Source organism: Garra rufa, chromosome 21 (genome assembly GCF_049309525.1).
Source record: "Garra rufa chromosome 21, GarRuf1.0, whole genome shotgun sequence".
Classification (NCBI taxonomy): domain Eukaryota; kingdom Metazoa; phylum Chordata; class Actinopteri; order Cypriniformes; family Cyprinidae; genus Garra; species Garra rufa.
Window position 1 is genome coordinate 16,446,369 of NC_133381.1, and position 25,564 is coordinate 16,471,932.

Consider the following 25,564-nt stretch of genomic DNA (forward strand, 5'->3'; position numbering starts at 1 on the left):
GGGTCAGAAAGCTCTTGGATTTCATCAAAAATATCTTAATTTGCGTTTTTTCTTAAAATGAACGAAGGTCTTACAGGTTTGGAACAACATGAGGGTGAGTAATTAATGACTGAATTTTCATTTTTGGGTGAACTATCCCTTTAATGTATAATATTACATTAATAAAAATCATAATAAAATGCTGAAACAACGCTAATAAAAACAGTCTAGCTCTTTCAATAGCAGCATTCATTTATAAGTCTATCACTTCATCTCTCACCTTAACGCCACTGGCATTGTTCTGGTTGCCACGGACGATGGCGGTGTTGCCATAGAGACGGGAGGGAGGTTTGAAGGAGATGGAGACGTTGTAAGTGTGGGAGATATGCTGAACTACAGGAGAGCTACAGTCCACATTCTGCACCAAACCACTGCATTCAAACATCAGCATCAACGGCAACAGCTCCTACAGAAACGATGGGGAAGAAGGGTGCTTTTGAGGAAAACAACAACACATGGGTTGAAGACGGCATAAACCAAATGATGGTGACATTTCAACCACTAGGGTGCAGCACATAAAGGTTCTATGATTGGATCTATGATTGGCTTTTCAAACTAGACCACATGGAGGTGCTAGCGGAGCCTACAGAAAATTAGACAGGAAAAAGTGTCCAGATTTAAGTTATTTACAGAGTAACTTCATATATTATATATACACTACCAGTCAAAAGTTTTTGAACAGTAGGATTACAAATAACTCTCCTCTGCTTACCAAGCCTGCATTTATTCGATCCAAAGTACAGCTAAAACAGAAACATTTGGAAATATTTTTACCATTTTAAATAACTTTTTTCTATTTGAATATATTTTAAAATGTAATTTATTCCTGTGATTTTTGCATCATTATTCCAGTCACATGATTCTTCAGAAATCATACTAATATTCTGATTTGCAGCTCAAAAAACATTTATTATTATTATTATGTTGAAAACAGATGCATAGAATTTTTTCAGGTTTCTTTGATGAATAGAAAGTTCAGAAGAACAGCATTTATCTGAAACAGAAATCTTTTGTAACATTATAAATGTCTTTATCATCATGTTTGATCAATTTAAGGCATCCCTGCTAAATAAAGTATTAATTTCTATCATTTCTTTTGCCCCGAAAAATATTTATTCTGACTTTTCTGTCTTTTAATGGTATAGTGTATAATGTATTATGCAAAGCTTTTTATTTCAAATAATTACTTATCTTTGGATCTTTCTATTCATCAAAGAATCCTGAAAAAATTTACTCAACTGTTTTAAATATTGATAGTAATAAAAAATGTTTCTCAAACAGCAAATCAACATATTAGAATGACTTCTAAAGGACCATGTGACATTGAAGACATTGAAGAGCTTTGATCACAAGAATAAATTTCATTTCAAATAGAAAACAGCTATTTTAAATGGTAAAAATATTTTACAATTGTACTGTTTTTGCTGTACTCTGGATCAAATAAATGCAGGCTTGGTGAGCAGAAAATACTTTAAAAAAACATAAAAAGATCTTAAAAACTTTTGACTGGTAGGTAAATTCTCAGTATATTTTCCATAAAATTGCATTGGATACATTGTTTTTATATAATCCTTGCTACATTATAATGATACTTTATCTGTGCAAATAAGCAGTGTAGCTGCTTAAATGGGTCGCAAAGGGATCATAATATATGTGACCCTGGACCACAAAACCAGTCTTAAGTCGCTGGGGTATATTTGTAGCAATAGCCAAAAATACATAGTATGGGTCAAAATTATTGATTTTTCTTTTATGCCAAAAATCATTAGGAAATTAAGTAAACATCATGTTCCATGAAGATTTTTTGTAAAATTCCTACTATAAATATATCAAAATGTAATTTTTGATTAGTAATATGCATTGTTAAGAACTTAATTTGAAGGTGATTTTCTCAGCATTTTGATTTTTTTGCACCCTCAGATTCCAGATTTTCAAATCGATGTATCTCGGCCAAATATGGTCCTATCCTAACAAACCATACATCAATAGAAAGCTTATTTATTGAACTTTCATGTGATGTATACATCTCAGTTTTGTAAAATTTAACCTTATGACTGGTTTTGTGGTCCAGGGTCACATATGTGGGCCAAAGAGAAAGAAGAACTTTAAACAAATTCTCACCCGTATTTTAACTCTCGCTGCTTCTACGCCAGTCAGCTGCCCTGCTATTGACACCTGAGAGAAAAATACAGACACAAAGAAATTATTGTACTTCATTTTTTTTTTTCACAACATGTGCAGATGTTTATTCCTTTCTCTCATCCTGTATGTCACATCCAAAAACCTGATTTATTACCCATCGAAACATTAAATGAGAGTATGTATGTGGCAGTGTGCCAGTCAGAAAACCCTAATTAAGGTCCTGCTAGTTTTATTTTTTTGTTTCCATCATTTCATCCCGACAACCGCACGTTTAATCACGCCCTGCGAGAATTATTCCCAGTTTGGAAACAAGGTGATTGGGCCCAGTTCAGAGAGTCCATCTGGTTTGGCTCCGAAGTCGGTGTTTGTCCATGCGTGCACTTGTATACGCTACTAACATTCCAAACTGTCTGCACGCCTCGTCAGACCACTCAGCAGTCTATTTAAACCTGAGAGCAGTCCAACAGCCAATCAGATCCATCATACTCCAAACTGTTCTCATCCTCCAGCCAATACAAACGGCTTCATGTCCCTCAGCCAATAAAATGATTCAGCTAGAGTGCTGGATAGTAAAATGTTGGATGGATGGAAGAGATCTGCTCTGATTTTTGCTAAATTAGCACAAAAAAACTAAACATATTCCCATAGCAGGTATAATTCATGCAAAAATCTAAATTAAAAAAAAAACTTTTTAAAACAGCAAAAAAGTGTTGATAAAACACAATAAAATGTTATGACTCAGGTGCTATAGACAAAAAGCAGTAATTATTTGTCAGAAATCTTTCCTCAACTACATCACGACTGGTCAAAAGACATGCAAGAACCAATAACGTAATTAGTTACATCATCTTACAGGTTTGACAAAACAAAAGCACCAGTACAAGAAAAAAAATGTAATTTTAGGGTAAACTTTTACTACAATAAAAATGGAGATCCTAAAAATAGATATGATAAAAATGTTTAAGGGAACCTGGGTATTAAGGCTAATTATAACATAAATAATGAACATAAATCTCTTACTGAAATATGTGGTAGAAAACACATGAAAAACTACGTTATTTAAAAAAATCCATATCGTTTTATACAAATTTTGGACTATGAGGGGGCGCCATTATTTCTAATATGTGAAATGGTTACACTCTGTGAGCTACTGGCGCTAACTGTTGCTATTTTTACCGCAACACAACTCAAAATACACAACCCTGGAAAATAAAATATTGATGCGATGCCACGTTGCGCGGGTTTTGGTTGTAAATTTCAGTTGAAGGGCAACAAGAGAAGCGATCAAAGTCTTCACTGCTTTCTTAGCGATAAGAAGAAGAGGAATAACATTTCGTAAAGACATGCGTTTTTGTTCTCTCCACTTTTGCCCTGATGTCTTTGAGGCTTTTAGTAGACCACAGCTACTGAAAGAGCTTACACATGGCAGAGGCAAGAAACGCTAGATGCCATCCTGACAGGATGTAAATATGTCAACAAAGTTTCTCAGCGCTGATTTCACTTGAAATCCGGGGGCGTTTAGACTCTTTGAGGGGAAAAAACGATAGTACGGCATTTAGTTTTAAGCCTACAGTTATATCCATCTCCATCTGTAAGCTATTTCAGGAGCTGTGGTCATCATATCAGTATTTTATTTCCAGAGTTGTGTTGTGGTAAAAAGAGTAACAGGTAGCGCCAGCAGCTCACCAAGTGCAATTTGACACCATTGAAATAATGGCACCCCATATAGTCCAAAATATGTATAAAACGTTGTGGATTTTTTAAAATAACAAATCTTTCATGGGTTTTCTACTACATATTTCATGTTATATTAAGCCATGCAAGTTTTAATACCTGGGGTTCCCTTTAAGGTGAAAATGCGTATGGCTGATCAGCTGGTCTTGGTTGGATCTGTTTGGGTCTATTTTCATGTGTGTGTGTGTTTGTGTGTGTGTCTGTACCTGGTTGCTCTTCTCCCCCTGGCTGTGCCTGTTGGAGTCAGGGAAGTGTATGTGACAGCCCGTTTCTTCCATCACTCGCTTGATGTTATTTCCTCCTTTACCAATAACATGCGAGTGCTCTGTGTGTGATACGTCCATCTTTAGGGTCACACGATTACTCTGTAGGGGTCAAAGATCATAATTTTAGAAAAACAACAGAACATTCATAGAAACATATGTATGAATCCTGTTCCCAACTCTTAGTAGATTGCATTCAGATACACTACCATTTAAAAGTTTGGGGTCAGGAATTTTTTTTAAAATAAATAAATACTTCAATTCAGCAAGAATGCATTTTAAAGAGATAGTTTACTCAAAAATAAAAGTTCTGTCATTAATTACCAAACCCATAATACCTTAGCACATCTTCACAACAAAAAAATGATGTTTATCATGAAATCCGAGAGCTTTCTGACCCTGAATAGACAGCAAGGCAACTACCATGTTTAAGGCCCAGAAAGGTAGTAGGGACATTGTTAAAATAGTCCATGCGACATCAGTGGTTCAATCGTAATTAAGCTATGAGAATACTTTTTTTGTGCAGAGAAAATAAAAATAATGACTTTATTCAACAATTTCCTCTCACCCGTGTCAGAATTTTCGTTTTTGGGTGAACTATCCCTTTAAGATACAATATCTTCCATGTAAATATGTGTAGTTTCTATTTCTACAGCCTGAGTAGTTTTGTCTATATTTAAATCTATTGGCCAAACATTCCTCTCCACATAATGTACATTAAACATAAATATGTTCTGACTGGCTGTGTCACATTTCATAGTTTATATTCTAGACATTTTGTCCAGATTTATTCTTAAAACAAGAAACATTTATACTTAAAACGAAAAAAAAAGTGGAGTAAGAAAACTAAACATTCTTTCCTAATTTCTTATGCAGTTTAGGTTTTAAAGATGTTTAGATTTCTGAAAAAATATATATATATACTTTTAGAAAAGTAGGTTTTTGTAGCAAACACATTCAGACCAGTTATTTCCATGACAGCAGTTACCTTTGTGTCAAGAACGGACATTATTTTCTCTTTTGCCTCACGCACATCTTCCCTTTTTCCGCTGACCTTAATATGTGGATCTGTGAGAGAAAAGGAGAGAAAGAGAGCAGATGAGTGCAGGATAAAAGCAAGTCATTAATAAAGATTCTTACACAAAGTTTCTCAACACAATAAATTAAACGGTTTCAACACCAGTGGCTTCAAGAGTTAACACTTTTCTCTGTTAGTTTACCACAGACAACACCTTACATACATCAAGAGAAACAGATAGCTGCTTTACTTCTACTCTCCTTCTAAAAATAGCTCTTGTAGTGTAACTTCTTGGAATTCTGTTTTTCTCTACACATATTCTCTGACTTTCTCACTCCCCCCAAAACACTCCCACGAACTTCAGGATTGGGCCAAGAGGAGCAGGGGGGAAATCAAACAGGAAGGATCACTGTCTTAGACACACACACACAAAGTACATTGTTATTGGGGGAGGTATTAGAGTAACACCAGTAGGGGTCTCCTTGTCCAGCCCACCACACGATCCTCTTCCTGCCATGTGGTAGTCATCAACTCCAGCATGTGTGTGTGTGGTTGCATGTGAGGCCAGCATGTTTATGAATGGAGAATGTCTATGCATGTCTGAGAGGAATGTAATAGTTCATGCGTGCATATGTGAGGTTAAGATATCAATGCCAATGTCTGTCTTTAATTTCAAGTGCTCAACATATAGATGAGACTGAGTAGGTGTGTGTGTGTGTGTGTGTGTGTGTGTGTGTGTGTGTGTATACACAAACACACACACACACACAAATTTATTTTCCTTTTTTGTGCTGAATAAGTATATATATTTAACGTGTTCTAGCTAAATAAAAGTATTAATTTCTTTCAAAAAAGTCCTACTGATCCCAAACTTTTGAACGTTAGTGTATATAGGCTAAATATCTTGGACATGGCTTCAATCAAGTCATTTATTTCTGTTCTCAACCAAACTGTCTAGTTTTTCTACACTCCAGTTGAGAGTGACTTTTTTGTCCGTCAGACAGCCTCATTTAAAAGTGCTTTACTGACTCAGGACCGAGTGGAACAGACATCTCTGAGATTGATAACATCTGTTACAGAGGCCGAAAAAAGAAAGAAGGAAAAAATAGAGAGAAAATGAGAAAACCGGTCGAGACCTGGGAGAGTAAAATATAGTTTAGCATGTGAGTCACAAACACTGACCATTATTTACAACATGATGAACAGGGGACTTTACAGAAGATACTGGAAGCATGAAAAAAAGGAAAGAGAGATCTTGGGCACATTATATGACAGGGAAAACATTGACTGATTTTGAATAAACTGTGGTAAATGACTGTTGAGAAACATGGATTAATCTGGCACTTTAAAGGGGACATCAGATGCCCATTTTCCACAACTTGGTATGATTCTTCAGGCTCTTCGTGAAATGTCTGCAAAATACTTTGGTTAAAATTCCTCAATGGTTGTGTAAAACAACACCTTTTTACCTTGTCAAAAAAGCTCTGTTTACAGTGAGCCATTTCGGTGCATGGCTCTTTAAATGCTAATGAGCTACTGCTCACCCTGCCCCTCTTTTCAGTTTTTTTTTTGTGTATTCGGTGGTGCGATCCCATCAAAAACAAAACTAATCCACTGCATCCTCAGTGGTTTTGAAGTCAGGAGAAAAAAAAAAGACTTGTGTGTTCACTTTTACATCAAATTACAAAACGCATTGTTTACAAGACATCGAGCGGGAAGGAAATGGTGGACAGCATACAACTGAGGGCAGAAATATGCTAATATGGGACAGTCCGTCAGTGGTCACTGGTGGGGTTACATGATTTTAAACAGGATTATTATGACAATTCATATCTTAAGGGAATTTAAAGGGGTCATCGGATGCCCATTTTCAAAGTTGATATGATTGTTTAGGATCTTAATGTTAAGTCTATAACATACATAATTTCTTAATGGCAGTGTGAAAAACAGTCTTTTTACCTTGTCAAAATCAGCCCTTTTTAGAGCGAGCTATTCTGTTGCATGTTCCTTTAAATGCTAATGACCTCTGCTTGCCCCGCCCCTCTCTGCTGAGTTATGACGAGGTGTATTGTTTACTTTAGCCGAATTTAGCCGCATTTAGATGCAAAACTTGTTAACTAGCACATTATTGAGAAAGGCCATTTGCAAAGATGCATTAAAACCCTTATACTCATCTGCACTTTCATTTCAAAAACGAAAGTAACGTTAATCCTCTGCGTCTTCAGCGGCTCAGATGTCGGGAGTAAATGAGGACTGCTACGTTCATTATTCCATCCAACAACAGAACACCTCAATCGCTCAATCTGAGACATTCTTGTCTTCCCCTGCACCTGAGTCGACACAATGGCGATCGGAGTCGGACTGTTTCAGCTCGGTGAGGGCGGGTCTAAGGTAAGGCGCTCATATCAATCAACTATTGTGGGAGCGGCCTCTGTCTGTGTGTCGTCACAACGACAAGAAACTGAGAATGACCTGATTTTAAAAAGAGGATATTACTTTTAAAGATTAAAAAATACCACTGGGTGGATTTTTATCATTGTAGGGAGGTTGTGTACACAAATTGCCAACACACATTAATGTTCAAGCCACATATAAAAGTGAGTTTTGCATCCGATGACCCTTTTAAAAAGAAAAAGTTAAGAGTGTAAGTTAAGTGAACCTCTAAGAACACACTTTAAGTCGTTCAGTCTTGTGGCAATGACGCACATATACAATATGTGCAAACATTCAAAGTCAGATGAGCACAAAAACAGGTTCATGAAATAAAAGCCTCAAAAGTACATTCATATGTACTGTACATTCATCATCAATTATATGGAAAAGCACAAATTAATAGCCTGTCATCTTTTGTATGAGACTTATGAGAATTACAGAAATCTGGCCTCTGCCTTTTAAACTCATAAAAACAAAGGTAGCAAAGAACACGAACTTCTTTTGAGAGTCCTAATCCGTCCAGTTTCATGTCACTCTTCACCCACACTAGATTCAGTTTTGTTTTGTGTTGCCAGATCCTCTCTCATTAATCATTTAGGAAAAAGCCTTAAGGGCCTGATTAAGTTATATGGCTTTTTAAAGCCAATATTTTGGTATGAACGACTGCCACAGAAAATTAGAGAACTTACAGACTTACTTCACCTAATCTACTCTACACAATCAGATGCTAGTTAAAATTTCCATTTTAAATACACCACCTATTAAACATTTGGGTCTGAAAGATTTTTAAAAACGTCTCTTCTGCTCACAAACCCTGCATTTATTTGATCAAAAGTGCAGCAAAAACAGTACAATTTTGAAATATTTTTACCATTTAAAATAACTGTTTTCCACTTGAATATATTTTCAAAGCTGAATTTTTAGCAGCATTACTCCAGTCTTCATTGTCACATGATCATTCAGAAACCATTCTAATATTCTGATTTGCTGATCAAAATACAAGTACTAATATTATTATGTTAAAAACAGGTTTCTTTGGTGAACAGAAAGTTCAGAAGAACAGCATTTATCTGAAATAGAAATCTTTTGTAATATTATACATGTCTTTATATCCTTTTATAAATATATCCTTTTAATTATATTATTTGTAATTATAATTTCTTTCCCCCCCTCAAAAAATGATACTGAATCCAAGCGTTTGAGTAGTATAGTGTATAATGTTACAAAAGCTTTTTATTTCAGATAAATAAATCTTTGGAAAAAAAGCTTTAAAAAGTTTTAAAAACTAAAAAATATTGATAGTAATATTAATAAAAAATGTTTCTTAAACAGCAAATCAGCATAATAAAATGATTTCTGAAGGATCATGTGACACTAAAAACTGGAGTAATGATGCTGACAATTTAGCTTTGATCACAGGAATAAATTACATTTTAAAATATATTCAATAGAAAGCAGTTATTTTAAATAGAACAAATATTTCACTATATTACTGCTTTTAATGTATTTCAGATCAAATAATTGCAGGCTGGGTGAGCAGAAGAGACTTATTTAAAAAAAAAAATGTTACAAATCTTACAGTTCAAAAACTTTTGACTGGCAATGCATTATGACAAATTAAAATATGTGTTTTCTATTTTAATATATTTCATTCCTGTAATGTCAAAGCTGAATTTTCAGCAGCCATTACTCCAGTCTTCACTGTGACGTGATCCTTCAGATTATGCTGATTTGGTGTTCAAGAAATATTTCTTATTATTTTCAATGTTAAAAGCAGTTCTGCTGCTAAATATTGTGGTAGTATATCTTTGATCAACAATATATGATCAGTTCCTAAATACAAAATCAATGTTGTGTACCTACCAAGCCTCTTTCAAACTTGTATACATTTCTTTCTTCTACAGAACATAAAACAAAAAGAATTTGTGAAAGGTTTTGTTCATATTATGAAAGGCAATGGCTTCCAAATCAATACTGAACCCATTCGACTTTCACAGTATAGACAAAAACAAAACACTGAGACAAAATATCTGTCAAATTATCTGTGTTCCACAGAGGAAAGAAAGTCACACAGGTTTAGGAACAACATGAAGGTGAGCAAATGAGGTTTGCACTGTGACTAACACAGTGTAAAATAACTACTGTCTGTCTGTGTGTGTGTTGTGTATACCTTTTTTGGACTTTGCTCCGATCTTCAGTTTGGACGGCCAAGCGATCTGAGTGTTGGTTTCATCCATGACCTTAAACACAAAAACCACTGGCGTAAGTGGATGCAAATGCATGTTAATCCAAGTATGAATTGAAAAAAACATAAGCCTGCTACACTAACATTAGCAAATCCATATTTGGTTCTCAAAACACAAAACACACAAAAACTCACACATTTCAGTTATGCTAAAATATTCACACTGACAGAAATGTTCAGGCTGTTTCAATGGAGGTCTTACAATCATCTCTCTGGCTAAAACATGCCCCACTTTCTCGTTCTCACACACACATATATACACACAGCTGGCTTAAAAACCCGTGAAACATGTAACAGCCAGTTGGCAGAGAGTCTTTGACAGGCCTAGTATGCTAACCAGTAGCATATGTGAAGGAAAAGAGAGAGAAAACAAGAATGGTAATGTGTTTTGTGCACACAGAAAATACACAAAAGAGAAACTTATGGTAATTTGCAGCTGTGTGAATACACAGGTTCAATATTTATTAAAACTCTTGCCGTGATTTTGCCTGGAGCTCAATCCTCTTCTGAAAAAGGCAAAGCGCTTCACTATTTTTAGTGGTTTTGTCTTTCATGTAAATTCATTTTTTAAAACAAACCGCAACTTTGGCAACATAATCCTTTGTCTCTATAGAAAACACATTTCTGTACCCGATTTGTGGCGCACTTTCTATCTTCCTGCCCATAAAAACCTCTTGGCTTTCATGGTCAGCGAGGCTTTACTGTACAGCAGTTCTCATGAGAAGTTTTGGCAACAAACCCAATTTCTTCCAGGGAAAAAAAAATATCTGAGCATGAAACTGCAGCAATTAAACCAAAAAAGTTCCCTTCCGGGAACTCGAGCCGCGTCAGGAACGCTATGGGGAACGCCATTGGCGGGCCGCACTCTGAACTATGTCTAACAACCAATGAATGACGGGGGTGACGTCACAGGCGCGGTGACGTCACCAACCAGGAAGTATAAAGCACGTGCGTTTGAAGCCGGCGGCAGCTTTTGTCATTCAGCGAGAGCGCTCTGTGTCTGTGTCTGTCTTGCCATTTCTGCTGTTTTTGTGTCCAGTTTGACACACTTTTATTTGAGTAGAATGGCATCTTTACAACCTATTAAGAAAAAGAGTTTGATGGTGGTTAAGCGCCCGCATAGACAGTGTGTCCCTCCCTGCCAACGCTTCATTGTTGGTGGGGATACACACAGTCTATGCGTGGTCTGCTTGGGAGCGGAGCATGCACAGTCAGCCCTCGAAAAGGCTGGCTGTGAGCACTGTGAACGCCTGCCGGTGCGTCTGCTTCGCTCCCGGAAAGCCCTCTTCGAGGAGGGGGCTTTCACTAGCGTGCCCCGTGGGTCTGGCCCCGCTTCCGCCGAGGCGGAGCGGCGGCTGCACTCGTGGGGCTCGCAGCTCGATCTGCTGGAGGGTATGGAGACGGGTGATCCCCTATCTCCGCCCTCACTCAGCGGATCGAGCGATCTCCTCCTGGATGTGGAAGCCCGCGCTGCGGTTTCTTCCCCCCGGGAGGAGGTCCCCGAGTTCCTCTTGTCTTCCTCCGAGGAGGTTGACATTGAAAGTGTTACAGAGGAACCACAACCGCCATCACGCTCGCCTCACTATGAGGAGCTCGTAGAGGTGCTGACTAATGCGGTAGCCAAATTACACATCACATGGCCCGCAGAACAACAGCAATCACATGAGCCGCAGCGAAGCCGATTAGATGATCGCTTCCTGCGGACAAAGTCAGCACCTCCAAAACGGAGCCTTCCCTTCTTCCCCGATCTCCACCAAGAGCTAGCGAGATCGTGGGAAAAGCCATACTCCTCCCGTCTTTTCTCCCCCGCTGAAAATTATGGAAATGTGGGGGGGGCAGAGGAGAGTGGCTATAGGACGATGCCACGGGTTGAACAGACGCTTGCGGGCTATCTGTCACCCGGCTCGGCATCATCCTTGAAGGCTCCGTCCTTACCCACCAGGCCCCTTAAAGTCACATCTGGCCTGATGGGTAAGGCATACACGGCAGCAGGTCAAGCAGGGTCTTGCCTTCACACCATGGGCATCCTGCAAGCCTACCAGGCTGACCTGCTGAAGGAGTTCAGCAGCGGCGAGGAAGTTAGCGTCACAGAGATGCAAAAAACTGCAGATCTCGCTCTCCGCGCCACCAAGGAGGCCGCCCGTGCTGTTGGGCGGTCTATGGCAGCCCTGGTGACCGCGGAGAGGCATCTCTGGCTGACCCTGTCCGACGTAAAAGAGAAGGACAGGGTCACGCTTCTGGACGCCCCCCTGCAACCATCTGGCCTCTTTGGTGCTTCGGTTGATACCGTTGTGGCCAGGCACCAGGAGGCCCGCAAGCAGGCGGCGGCGTTCAGAACTTTCCTTCCTCGCCGCGTGTTCTCCTCTGAGGCTGCTGCACCATCTAAGAAGCAGCCTCAGCCGTGTACGAGCTCCCATAGAGAGGCACAAAAACAGAGCGTTGCCGCCCGTGCTCCCCCGGCCCAGCCTAGGGGACCCGGAAAGCAACGCTCTAAGTCGGGGGCTTCCAAGACGAAGAGGCCTGACCTGAGGGTCGTCCTCCAGTCAAGGAAGTCCTCGGCTAAGCGGCCCTGACGGTTGTGGTTCAGGGCCGTTGAGGGCAGCCCCTCTCGAGGGGGTTTGCACCGTACCTCCAGGTGCGGGTTTCAGACCCCTTCGTGGCCCTCAGGAGATGAGTCAGCTAACCCTGCCAGTGTTACAGGGCGCGGCTATCTCCCGCGAGCATCCTCTAGCTGGTCCGCCCGGAAACGTAGCGGCCCTGGAGAGTTCGCAACCCCCGCGGGGGTTTTCCGAGGAGCTAATTCCGGCGCTTCCTGCCAGTTCGCTGTTTCAGGACTCCGAGTTAGTTCCTCAAGTAAATCCAGACACCAGTCTCGAGAGGCTGGTACCCTTAGTGAACTTTCTGGTTCTTTAGCACAGGAAGTATCTCAGGTTCGCTTTCAGGGGCAAGGCTTACCAAGACAGAGTGCTTCCTTTCGGCCTAGCTCTCTCACCTCGCACTTTCACGAAGTGTGTGGATGCTGCGCTGGCTCCACTGTGACTCCAGGGCATCCGCATACTCAACTAACAGTTAGCGGTTCAGCATCGAGGTGCTGTTCTCGCTCACATGAAAGAGTTAGGGTTGAGACTCAACGCCAAGAAGAGTGTGCTTTCTCCACTACAGAGGACCACTTACTTAGGCGTAGTGTGGGATTCGATCTCCATGCAGGCACGCATGTCTCCTGCACGAGTCGATTCCATACTGACCGCAGTGAATGCAGTAAAGCTAGGCCAGTCACTCACTGTCAAACAGTTTCAAGTACTGTTAGGTCTTATGGCAGCCGCTTCCAACGTGATACCTTTTGGACTGCTGCACATGAGACCACTGCAGTGGTGGCTCAGGACCAGGGGGTTCTCCCCGAGGGGAAACCCACTCCGCAAGATCAAGGTCACGCGGCGTTGCCTACGTGCCTTGGCCATGTGGAGGAAACCCTGGTTCCTCTCTCAGGGACCGGTTCTGGGAGTGCCTGGTCGCCGCATCACGCTAGCGACCGACGCTTCCCTTACCGGTTGGGGGGCGGTCATGCGTGGCCGCTCAGCCCAAGGCCTATGGAGCGCCCACCATCTCTCGTGGCACATAAACCGCTTAGAGATGCTGGCAGTATCCCTGACCCTAAAGAGGTTTCTCACAGACCTAAGAAACAAACACGTGCTGGTCCGTACAGACAGCACTGCGGTGGTTTACTACATAAACCACCAAGGAGGACTCCGCTCACGCCCCTTGTACAAGCTGGCGTACCGGATACTCCTTTGGTCTCAAGAGAAATTCCTCTCCCTGAGAGCAGTCCATATTCCTGGACATCTGAATGTGGGAGCAGACGTCCTGTCAAGGCAGGGGCCGAGGCCCGGGGAATGGATGCTTCACCCAGAGGTGGTGAAGCAGATCTGGAGAGTGTTTGGCCAGGCTCAGGTGGACCTGTTTGCGACTCAGGAGACATCGCACTGTCCCCTCTGGTACTCTCTAGTTCATCCAGCTCCACTGGGGCTGGATGCCATGGCACAGACGTGGCCGAGGCTGCGTCTGTACGCCTTTCCCCCGATCGCTCTGCTCCCGGGAGTTCTGGAACGGGTCCGTCGGTTTCAAGTGCGGCTGCTACTAGTAGCCCCGTACTGGCCGGCACGAGTATGGTTCTCGGACCTGGTATCTCTCCTAGACGGCTCTCCGTGGGAGATTCCCGTCAGGAGGGACCTCCTGTCTCAGGCTGGGGGCGCAATATGCCACCCCCACCCAGAGAGGTGGAGGTTATGGGTGTGGCCCCTGAGGGGGCACAACTCATAGGAGCGGGTCTCTCAACCGAGGTTGTTGAGACCCTTCTCCAATCCAGAGCTCCCTCTACGAGGAAACTGTATGGCCTTAAGTGGAACTTATTCGCGAGATGGTGCCGCGAGCGCCACCTGGACCCAGTCAACTGCCCGGTCGGTACAGTTCTGGAGTTCCTACAGTCTCGCCTATCCGCAGGGCTAGCTCACTCCACTCTAAAGGTATACGTGGCGGCCATAAGTGCCTACCACGCCCCTTTAGGTGGCCTCTCAGTAGGTAGAGAGCCCTTGGTCATACGGTTCCTCCGCGGTGCGCTCAGGCTGAGGCCTCGAGTGACACCCAGGGTCCCCACGTGGGACCTCGCTGTGGTGCTAGAAGCTCTCTGCAAGCCTCCATTCGAGCCCTTAGAGGAGTCTACGGATCGCGCCCTCACAGTTAAGACGGCGCTCCTGTTAGCACTCACCTCCCTCAAGAGAGTAGGCGATCTGCAGGCCCTTTCAGTGGCCCCATCTCGTTTAGAGTTTGCCCCAGGGATGGCCAAGGCCTTTCTATATCCCAGGGTCGGGTACGTCCCGAAGGTCCCCTCCCTAGCACCGCAGCCAGTAACGCTGCAGGCGTTCTATCCTCCTCCATACGTGGAGCCAGGTCACAGGAAGTTAAACTGCATGTGCCCAGTCAGAGCTTTAGACGCATACGTCCACAGAGCTGCCACGTGGCGTAAAACAGAGCAACTGTTTGTCTGTTACGGCCCCCCTAAGAGGGGGAGCCCAGCTTCAAAACCCACTATTAGTAGATGGATCATCGATGCCATAACTACTGCTTACGAGTCCTCTGATCTCCCCTCACCGTTGGGACTCAAGGCTCACTCTACTCGGGGCATGAGTGCCTCGAGAGCTCTGACGGCAGGTGTCCCAATACAAGACATCTGCAATGCTGCGGGTTGGTCCACGCCCCTAACATTCGTTAGGTATTACGAGCTCGACCTCAGAGCCGCTCCAGGCTCGGCTGTACTCTCGGCCTAGTGCGCTAGGCCTAGAGGGGCAGCCACCTCCCTAGCCAGGAGGAGACTTCTCAAGGCGCATTCTTTCTGCGGAAAGAAGAGAAGTCGTTTCGCCACTCATAAGAGATCTGCAAAACTTTACCCCTTTTGTCCGTGAAAGCTAGACAAAAGCCCTTTCAGTCCCTCTTGTCCTGGCAGAACCCCCAGACAAAGGACTAAGACCCCTCGTGAGCCCGAGGGCCGAGGGGTGCCTCTCGCACTGGCTGGCGAACCAGGCAGAGGTCACGGTTCTCGTGTGCCCGAGGGCCGAGAACTGTACAGCCCTCTTGTCCGCGGAATGCTAGACAATGGCTTAATTCTCCTCGTGTTCTGACGCAGGATGCTATCAGACCGAGTGTACTCCGGTCCCTCTGGTTTCTGGCTTTCCCCAGACCAAGGACTAAGACTCCTCGTCTGCCTTCACAGAAGGCCGAGGAGTGCCTCATGCACTGGCTGGCTACCAGGCAGAGGCACCTACTGTCTTCCCCGTGAGCCCGAGGGCCGGGGATTGCAGTGCCCTCTTGTCCGCGTAATGCTAGACAATGGCTTATTCCCTCGCGTCCTGGCGGAGCTCCAGGCCGAGCCTTGGATCCCTCTTGTTCTGGCTGAACCCCCAGACAAAGGATCACCCTCTCCTCGTGTGCCCGAGGGCCGAGGAGCCTTGAGGTCGAGCTCACCGTCCTCGTGGGTCTGCGGACCGAGGACTTCCCACACCATCTGTCCGCCGAGTGCTAGACAGTGGTCATTCGGTCCCTCTTGTTCTGGCTAACTCCCAGACAAAGGACTAAGACTCTGCGTGTGCCTGAGGGCCGTGGAGTACCTCTCGTTCTGGCTGGCGACCAGACAGAGGAAGACTACCATTCCTCGTGTGCCCGAGGGCCGAGGACTACAGGGCCTTCTTGTCCGCGGAATGCTAGACAAGGGCTCTCTCTTTTTCCACCCTGGTTGAGCAGACACTCGCAGGGCTCGGAAATTATGGGGGCGTTGGTAGTCTCGTTCCCCATAGCGTTCCTGACGCGGCTCGAGTTCCCGGAAGGGAACGTCTCGGGTTACTATTGTAACCTTAGTTCCCTGAGGGAACGAGACGCCGCGTCTCGGACCATAATTCCCGCACCCTGCGGCGCTCGCTTCATTCCTAAAAGAGCTGCCGCCGGCTTCAAACGCACGTGCTTTATACTTCCTGGTTGGTGACGTCACCGCGCCTGTGACGTCACCCCCGTCATTCATTGGTTGTTAGACATAGTTCAGAGTGCGGCCCGCCAATGGCGTTCCCCATAGCGTTCCTGACGCGGCGTCTCGTTCCCTCAGGGAACTAAGGTTACAATAGTAACCCGAGACGTTTTCCCACATGACCTTCAGGAGAATTTCATCCTCCAGGCTAATACTAACTAGAATTACATTTATTTTAATTAAAAATGGCATGGATTTGCACCTGCTTCTCTTTGACAGATTGACTGAATATAAGAAGCAGTCATTTAGTGTCATCTCTTCAGAGAAGCTTGGATAGGACAAGCAGCAGTGAGCAAGTGGAAATACTCCAGTATGTCACTTATTGCATGTTTACAGCCCAGGCTGCACGTGCTTGTTCATAAACTGGAAACATTAAGTCCCGTGTGCTCTACTAAAATTTACGGCCCATACTTTTCCAGGTTTCATTAGTCTTGGATCTGCGGTTCAACAGCAGGCTTCGGGTTTTTTTATTTGTTTTGACACCCTAAAGGACAAAAGAACATGAGAATGTTTTTTTTTTTAACTTGAGGGAACAAGTTTATTAATCTCCCCAGATCTTCTTATGTCTGTAAATCATACACACAGCTGTGACGCATCCTGTGATTAGGTTTGTGAAATTACAGCTTGAAAACAGCAAAGGTCAGCAAAGCTAAAATAAAACAACAATCTACACACCCTTTTTACAATGTGCCTGAATCAAGCTGCGTTTCCTTCCATGTTATGACATGCAAAAAAAAAAAATCACAATAACCTTCCCAAAATGCGCATATGTGACTTTTATATCCATTAGATTTTCTTCTGTTTCTTTCGCTCGAGTCTATGGCAGCCCATAGAACCACTTGCGGGAAAGTTATGAAATTTGGCACACTGATAGAGAACAGTCTCACCATTAACCATAGCAAGTTTGGAGTCTCTAACTCAAATAATTTTTTTCCCTCTGAATCCTTGGCTCATGCCAAGTCGAATGTTTTAGTTTTTTTTTACTATTTTTAATAGTTTGAAAAACCTACTTTTTCGAACTTGACCTAGACGGTTTTTCTGATTTTCACCAAAATTGGCTCAGATCATCTTCAGACCATGCTGGCAAAAAGTTATGAAATTCAAGTTGATTAGTCAAACCGTTCTTGATTAACGTGTGAATGAATTCAACAAAGAGTGCACGCAAATGCATGTGAGGCTATATCTCTGCAATGGTTTGGCGTATTGAGGTGTGTGTTATAACAAGCATGAAATGAGGCTACCTGCAGAGTTTCAGAGATATGAAAAATTGTTGTTTTAGCTAATAACTTTTGAATTCTTTAGCCAAAAGTCACAAAACCGGTCTGTTTAGATTCAATGGAGCATGTCGAGCCAACTCATACCCAATTTTCCCATTTCATCCATTTTGGGTGTCGGAATTTTGTAATAAAATGCTATATTTTACTAAACGCATTGCGAAATCATTACGAAACTCGCTGTGTGTCTTCGGCATTATACCCTTATGGTACTCAAAAAGTTTTATGGCAGCACATGTGGTGAAAAGTTATAAAGAAATATATTCAACTCAATATATTCTTTGGGTCATGCCGAGAACATAGACACCAATTTTGCCATAGTCAACTGAACTTCCTGTCCACCATTTTGATTTATGCTGAAAACCTACTTTTTCGAACTCCTTCCAGACTGTTCATCCAATTTTTAACAAATTTGGTTCAGATCATCTTTAGACTATGCTGGCTAAAAGTTAATAATTTTGTGTTGATATACAAAACAGTTATCGCATCAACAAATTTGCTGGAGAGATGCCAAACTGCATCTGAGGCTGTATCCCTGCAAAGTTTTGACATATTGACATCAAACTTTGTTTGTGCCATTTTGATTTATGTTGAAAACCTACTTTTTCGAACTCTCAGATTTTCACCAAAATTGAGTCACATCATCTTCAGACTGTGCTGACAAAAAGTTATAGATTTCATGTTTATAGATGAAACCATTTTTGTACAGCACTGCTACAAATTTTAAGCTTAATGCCAAAATTACTCTGAGGCTTTATCTCTGCAAAGCTTTGACATAATGACACCAAACTTTGTGTGTGCTTTTGTCACCTCACACTAAACACACCACATCGATCTGATAACAGTGCCACCTGTTGGTCAAAAGTTATAAGCCATTAAATCATATTACTAGCAGTTCTACATTATTTTTCTGTCATTTTGACTATAACCTTTTAAAATGGCTTCCTTTACTAATTGTTGCAGTTGGTCTGGTGCTCCATGCTATGCTTAGCTCATCCTCATTTTCCCTTTGGTGTCCTTGGCCCCGTAATGGCTACTTGCAGCTATATTTTTTCTTATTTTTGTTTTCTTTGCACAAAAAGTATTCTCGTAGCTTTACAAAATTACAGTTTAACCACTAATGTCACATGGACTATTTTAAAGATCTCTTTATTACCTTTCTGGGCCTTGAATGTGGTAGCTCAGTTGCTGTCTATGCAGGGTCAGAAAGCTCTCAGATTTAATCAAAAATAACTTAATTTGTGTATTGAAGATGAACAAAGGTCTTACGGATTTAGAAAGAAATGAGAGTAATTAATGACAGAATTAGCATTTTTTGGTGAACTATCCCTTTAAGTTTAAATATGATGTTTCTGTTAACCAGTGCAACAATGTCAGAACACTCTACACTGATGATGACCTTGAACCAAACAAAGGCACAATCAAACACGTCTGAAGGAAACACGAACATTTTAGATGGGATGAAAAGGTGAACGGTGCTTAAAATTTGTACAGGCAGACCGCCAGTTCCCATTTCCATTCTGTGTGTTTGTGCTGTTCTGCCACGCTGCTGTGCGTTCTATAGGTCTTTATTCCCGACCTGCTCTCACTTTCTCTCTTGACTGCTTTCTTTGGCTCCAATCTGCAGATGAGGGAGATTTCTGACAGACCACACAGCAGTTTTGGGGTTTGCGGTTTATTTTTGTGACGGACCAGCACATACCTCTCAAATGGGTCAGACGATTTCAGAAAAATTGGGTTAACTATACATTCGAAAAAGTTCCTTTCCTTTTCCCCCCACACCCAATATCATCCTGTCACAAGAATGTATACACACACCGTTAACAGGAGAGAGTGTTTCAAAAGGCAGTGACTTCAAAGTACCCGAGTCACACAAACTCTGATCTTCATTAAGTCGTTAAATATGGGCACGGTGATGGAGAACAGAGTGTTTATATTTGACAAATGATGTGTATGAGAGAGTGGATGTGCAAGAGCATGTGTATAGAGATCTGCTTCCTGTTTCCTTTGTTGATTCAGCTGAGGAGCACTCAGAAGAATGAGCAAAGAAAAGAGGTGTGAGGAGGAGAAAAGGAGGGAAATGGAACGAGAGGGAGAAAGGGCTGGGAAAGCCGTCACTTTGACTGGAGGCTGAAGTGCACAGGTGTGCATAGTACTCTGAAAAATGTATATTTACTGATCCATAAGATGGAACGATAGGAATTAATGGTGACATATCATGAAAATCTGACTTTTTCCATGTTTAAGTGCTATAATCGGTTCCCCAGAGCATCTTCCAACCCAGAAAACGTGAGAAAGGACAACCCAGTAAGTTAATTTTAGTAAGACTTTTTTTGCAATCATGTAAAAATAAGTGCTTAAGATTTCGCTCCCCCTGTGATGTAGGAAAGGGATCTTCTTATAATATTACCACCCCTTAATCAGCACATTTCCACCAACGGAAAGCAACAAAGGTGGACCAGTTCTAACGCCATGGCAAAAGTTCGAACAAAGCATGCAAACTCTTCTGTTGTTGGCTGCACAGACAAGCACAGAACATTATTTAGAGTGTCAGCCTCAATATAAACATGCAATTTCTTTCCCAGCCATTTACCTTCACAGACATACCCAACTGTTTTTGTAACTCATTTGTGTTTTGAACATAAACTTGTGTGTATTTGACAGTTTAAGCGCAATAAGACTTGAAAGAGTCACATGCCAAGTAACATCCACTTTCTGTGCGCATGATTCAGATGTGTGCACTTAGAAAACAGTGAGTTTTCCACTCAAAATAGGCATTTTCAAAATTATATAATAATTTATCTGTAGGGTGTTTTGAGCTGAAACTTCACAGACACAATCTGGAGACACCTGAGACTTTATATTACATATTGTAAAAAGAGGCATAATAGGTTTTCTTTAAAGGGATACTCTACCCAAAAGTAAAAATTCTTTTGACTTTTGAAAAAATGTTGTAGATATGTGAAAGAATGGTAAAACAACAGTGAAGGAATTGGAAGAGACTACCGCTGTGCTGATGTTCAAGATAATAATAATGATAAAGTTACGGAAACAGAGACACAAAGAGTGGCTGAAAAGCAAGAATGAGCAACAGGCATAATTCCAACCCTTTCACGGCAGGGAAGGAAAACTCAACAAAAGGTTTAATCACTGAAATGATTACTCTCTACTGCTTGTCTCCCGAAAACCCAGTGATATGGCTTCCAATGTCACCACTAACAAAACGCATCAGACATTTGTGTTTCTCTCTTTCCATTTATATTCACTAGCTTGTGAGAACAGCAAAACATAGACAGCATCAAACAAAAGAAAACAGCATAAAATTAGGACAAAAAAGGAAAAGACATCCCAAACATAAGCAGAAGATGAGACACAGAGAGTCCAGTTCTTAGTCACTTAATGTTGGAATGTAACAAAAAGGTCTGCTGTAAACTGATCTCTAACAAAGATGCATAAAAGAAAATGTCTAAATGTACTGCTTTGAACTGCATGAGAACTGGCATTTGCTAAAAAAGATATCAACCATAGAAAGATGGCAATAGTGCAAATGAGGACAGAAAGCAGTGATCATATCAATACTGCAACCAGAGAAGCGCTGTTCATACACTATACACAAACCACAATCATCTGAGCCAAACCAAGAATATTTTGACAATTTCATTGGTCCTTGTTATTTCTGTTTATTAGAAACCTAAGGGGATAATTGTTTGGATCAAGTCAATCAAACTTCTGAATTGGCTCCTCCGTTGAGCATCCTTGGACATATTTACTGCGTGTTTGAAGAAGCCTTACCACAAACTCACACACACACACACACACACACACACACACACACACACACACACACACACACACACACACACACACACACACACACACACACACACACACATGTTGGGTTTACATGTTTTATGGGGACATTCCATAGGCGTAATGGTTTTTATACTGTACAAACTGTACTTTCTATCGCCCTACACCTACCCTACACCTAAACCTAGCCCTCACAGGAGATTGTGCACACTTTTACTTCATCAAAAAAACTCATTGTGCAAGATTTATAAGCCTGTTTCCTCATGGGGACCTGAGAAATGTCCCCACAAGGTCAAAATCTACTGGTATTCCTATCCTTGTGGGGACATTTGGTCCCCACAACGTGATGAATACCAGGTACACACATACACACACACACACACACACAAAAACAAGATGGAAACACCAGCATGCTACTGAAATATGGATGATAGCTGTGATAGAGTTTCCCCCGGTTTTACAGGCAGGGCGTAAGTCAAGTCCTAAACTAAAATGTAAGTCTGAGCTGTTTCAACTGAAAGAAACTTGAAAAATATATCAGTGTCTTTGTTTTGTCTCAAGATGCACACCAGTAATGTTTTTTTAAGCATGTTTATAAAAATTACTTTAATGTCCTAATTGAACTATGGCCTAATCCTGGCTTAGTCTAAGCCCTGTCTGTGAAACCAGGCCTTTGTGTGTTAAATGGCTAGTGTGTAATGCTGGAGATGGAAAATCTACTTCCATCCTGCTTTAAAACTTATGCTGAAATTGGTAACAACAATGAAGTTCAGAAGCTTAAAAAAAACACATGCTGAGCCGCGGCTGATGTAAACACAAGCATTGACTAGAGTGATGATCATCGGTGGTCGCATCGGAGCCACGCCATAGACGTGTGCAGTATGCCAAGAGATTTATTAATCATACAGTGTAGATAGCTTCACTAGCCTTATGCTGGAGCTGGTTTCGGGCATGTAAATAATTATATAAATAAGCACAATACTGATAATATCATGTATCGGCTATCTCACAGGCTGACGATTGGACCAACACTACTGAAGCGTATTATTTACTCACCCTCCATGCATCCAGGTGTATATGAGTTTCTTTTTTCAGACGAATGCAATCTGAGTTATATTAAAAATAATCCTGGCACTCCCAAGCTTTAGAACAGCATAGACTGAATGGCATAGACAAATGTTTTTCTCCATCAGTCCCAAACAAGTCGATCCATAATAAAAAGTAAGTGCCTCACATGTCTCCGGGGGTAGGGGGGTATGGCAGTACTCACCAACTGCAACATTTGTGCCAGCCTGGGGAGAAAGCTGTTGTAATAATGTAAAAATTTATTAAATGTAATAATGTAAAAATGTGAAAAAAATTTCGAACCACCAAGCATGAGCGCATGTTCTAGTGCAGCCCCAAAACAAAATAAAGACTTTGTAAAAGAGCATAACAGGACCCCTTTAACCTATTCAAGTGCACACACACAGCAGTGAGTAGTGAACACACACCCAGAGCAGTACTGAGTACTGAGACTCGAACCAACGACCCTCGAGTTACAAGTCTGACTCTTTAACCACTAGGCCACAACATCCCAAAGATGGACATCGCATCACAACATCATCAAAAACTACTGTATAAAAGTTCAGGGTTAGTAGATTTTGTAAGATTTTCAAATGTTTCTGAAAGAAGTATCTTATGCTCACCAAGGCTGCAATTATTTGATCAAAATGTTGGTTTATTTTTTTCCCAAAAGCTGGGTTCAGCCTGGTCATTTTATTGGGTTATTTTTAATATTTTTTTACCCAGGTGCGGGGTAGTTTTTCTGTAACACATCTGCTGGGTCATTTTTACTGTCAACACAAAGGATGAACCCCTTCACATACCTACCCAGCGCTGGGTCAGTGTAACCCGATGTTGTCTGTGCCAAACCGGTTAAAACTAGTTACATTTGTCAGTGGTCATTTTGTGTTCTGTCCTGAGAGAAAATTTGACTGACAGGAAACTTCCTGAACTAAATTAAGGTTTGTATTACATTTTATTCTTTTCAAAGTATTACTGCATAAATAGAAAACCATCTGTAGTCTTACATTTCTCCATTTTTTTTAATGTACATCCCAGCTAATGACTGCATTCACCGGATCTAAGCTCAATTGAATGATGCACCACTGCCAGAATGAAAGTTTCACTTCCCGCCAAAACGAATGCATGACCAGGGCTGAAACTTGAAGCGGCTTCACTGTTATATGTACCAAAGTTTCTATGTGCTACAATAGGAACGCTATTGATCTACAGTCGTGGCCAAAAGTTGAGAATGACACAAATATTAGTTTTCACAAAGTTTGCTGCTAAACTGCTTTTAGATCTTTGTTTCAGTTGTTTCTGTGATGTACTGAAATATAATTACAAGCACTTCATACGTTTCAAAGGCTTTTATCGACAATTGCATGGCATTTATGCAAAGAGTCAGTATTTGCAGTGTTGGCCCTTCTTTTTCAGGACCTCTGCAATTCGACTGGGCATGCTCTCAATCAACTTCTGGGCCAAATCCTGACTGATAGCAACCCATTCTTTCATAATCACTTCTTGGAGTTTGTCAGAATTAGTGGGTTTTTGTTTGTCCACCCGCCTCTTGAGGATTGACCACAAGTTCTCAATGGGATTAAGATCTGGGGAGTTTCCAGGCCATGGACCCAAAATGTCAACGTTTTGGTCCCCGAACCACTTAGTTACTTTTGCCTTATGGCACGGTGCTCCATCGTGCTGGAAAATGCACTGTTCTTCACCAAACTGTTGTTGGATTGTTGGAAGAAGTTGCTGTTGGAGGGTGTTTTGGTACCATTCTTTATTCATGGCTGTGTTTTTGGGCAAAATTGTGAGTGAGCCCACTCCCTTGGTTGAGAAGCAACCCCACACATGAATGGTCTCAGGATGCTTTACTGTTGGCATGACACAGGACTGATGGTAGCACTCACCTTTTCTTCTCCGGACAAGCCTTTTTCCAGATGCCCCAAACAATCGGAAAGAGGCTTCATCTGAGAATATGACTTTGCCCCAGTCCTCAGCAGTCCATTCGGCATACTTTTTGCAGAAGATCAATCTGTCCCTGATGTTTTTTTTGGAGAGAAGTGGCTTCTTTGCTGCGCTTCTTGACACCAGGCCATCTTCCAAAAGTCTTGGCCTCACTGTGCGTGCAGATGCGCTCACACCTGCCTGCTGCCATTCCTGAGCAAGCTCTGCACTGGTGGCACTCCGATCCCGCAGCTGAATCCTCTTTAGGAGACCATCCTGGCACTTGCTGGACTTTCTTGGACGCCCTGAAGCCTTCTTAACAAGAATTGAACCTCTTTCCTCGAAGTTCTTGATGATCCTATAAATTGTTGATTTAGGTGCAATCTTAGTAGCCACAATATCCTTGCCTGTGAAGCCATTTTTATGCAACGCAATGATGGCTGCACGCGTTTCTTTGCAGGTCACCAGGGTTAACAATGGAAGAACAATGATTTCAAGCATCACCCTCCTTTTAACATGTCAAGTCTGCCATTCTAACCCAATCAGCCTGACATAATGATCTCCAGCCTTGTGCTCATCAACATTCTCACCTAAGTTAACAAGACGATTACTGAAATGATCTCCGCAGGTCCTTTAATGACAGCAATGAAATGCAGTGGAAAGTTTTTTTCGGGATTAAGTTAATTTTCATGGCAAAGAAGGACTATGCAATTCATCTGATCACTCTTCATAACATTCTGGAGTATATGCAAATTGCTATTATAAAAACTTAAGCAGCAACTTTTCCAATTTCCAATATTTATGTAATTCTCAAAACTTTTGGCCACGACTGTAGTCTAGTACATTGTTGCAGCTGTGGTTGCGTTATGCATTTGACGGGTTGAAACTTAAATGTCAGACAATATGGCATGAAGTAAAGTTGTTTTTGATATAACTTTATAAACATGAATATAAGATAAGTAATGAATACAAGTCATTTAATGAACTGGAACAGCCTACTGATATCAGTTTTCTACACACAGATTCCCATTGGCTTCTCTTGCT

The 25,564-nt window shown here is 41.9% G+C and overlaps 1 protein-coding gene across 2 annotated transcripts in view; it reads right to left on the minus strand.

The window, feature by feature from the left end:
• bicc1a (BicC family RNA binding protein 1a) overlaps positions 1-25,564 on the minus strand; it is a 53,643-nt gene that overhangs the window by 16,028 nt on the left and 12,051 nt on the right. For both annotated transcript variants that reach the window (XM_073826959.1, XM_073826958.1), the window contains exons 3-7: positions 9,800-9,869; positions 5,167-5,246; positions 4,122-4,280; positions 2,161-2,214; positions 260-445 (exon numbers count right to left, since the gene is read on the minus strand). In XM_073826959.1, the coding sequence (XP_073683060.1) occupies positions 260-445; positions 2,161-2,214; positions 4,122-4,280; positions 5,167-5,246; positions 9,800-9,869 (549 nt within the window). The remainder of the gene's footprint in view (positions 1-259; positions 446-2,160; positions 2,215-4,121; positions 4,281-5,166; positions 5,247-9,799; positions 9,870-25,564) is intronic.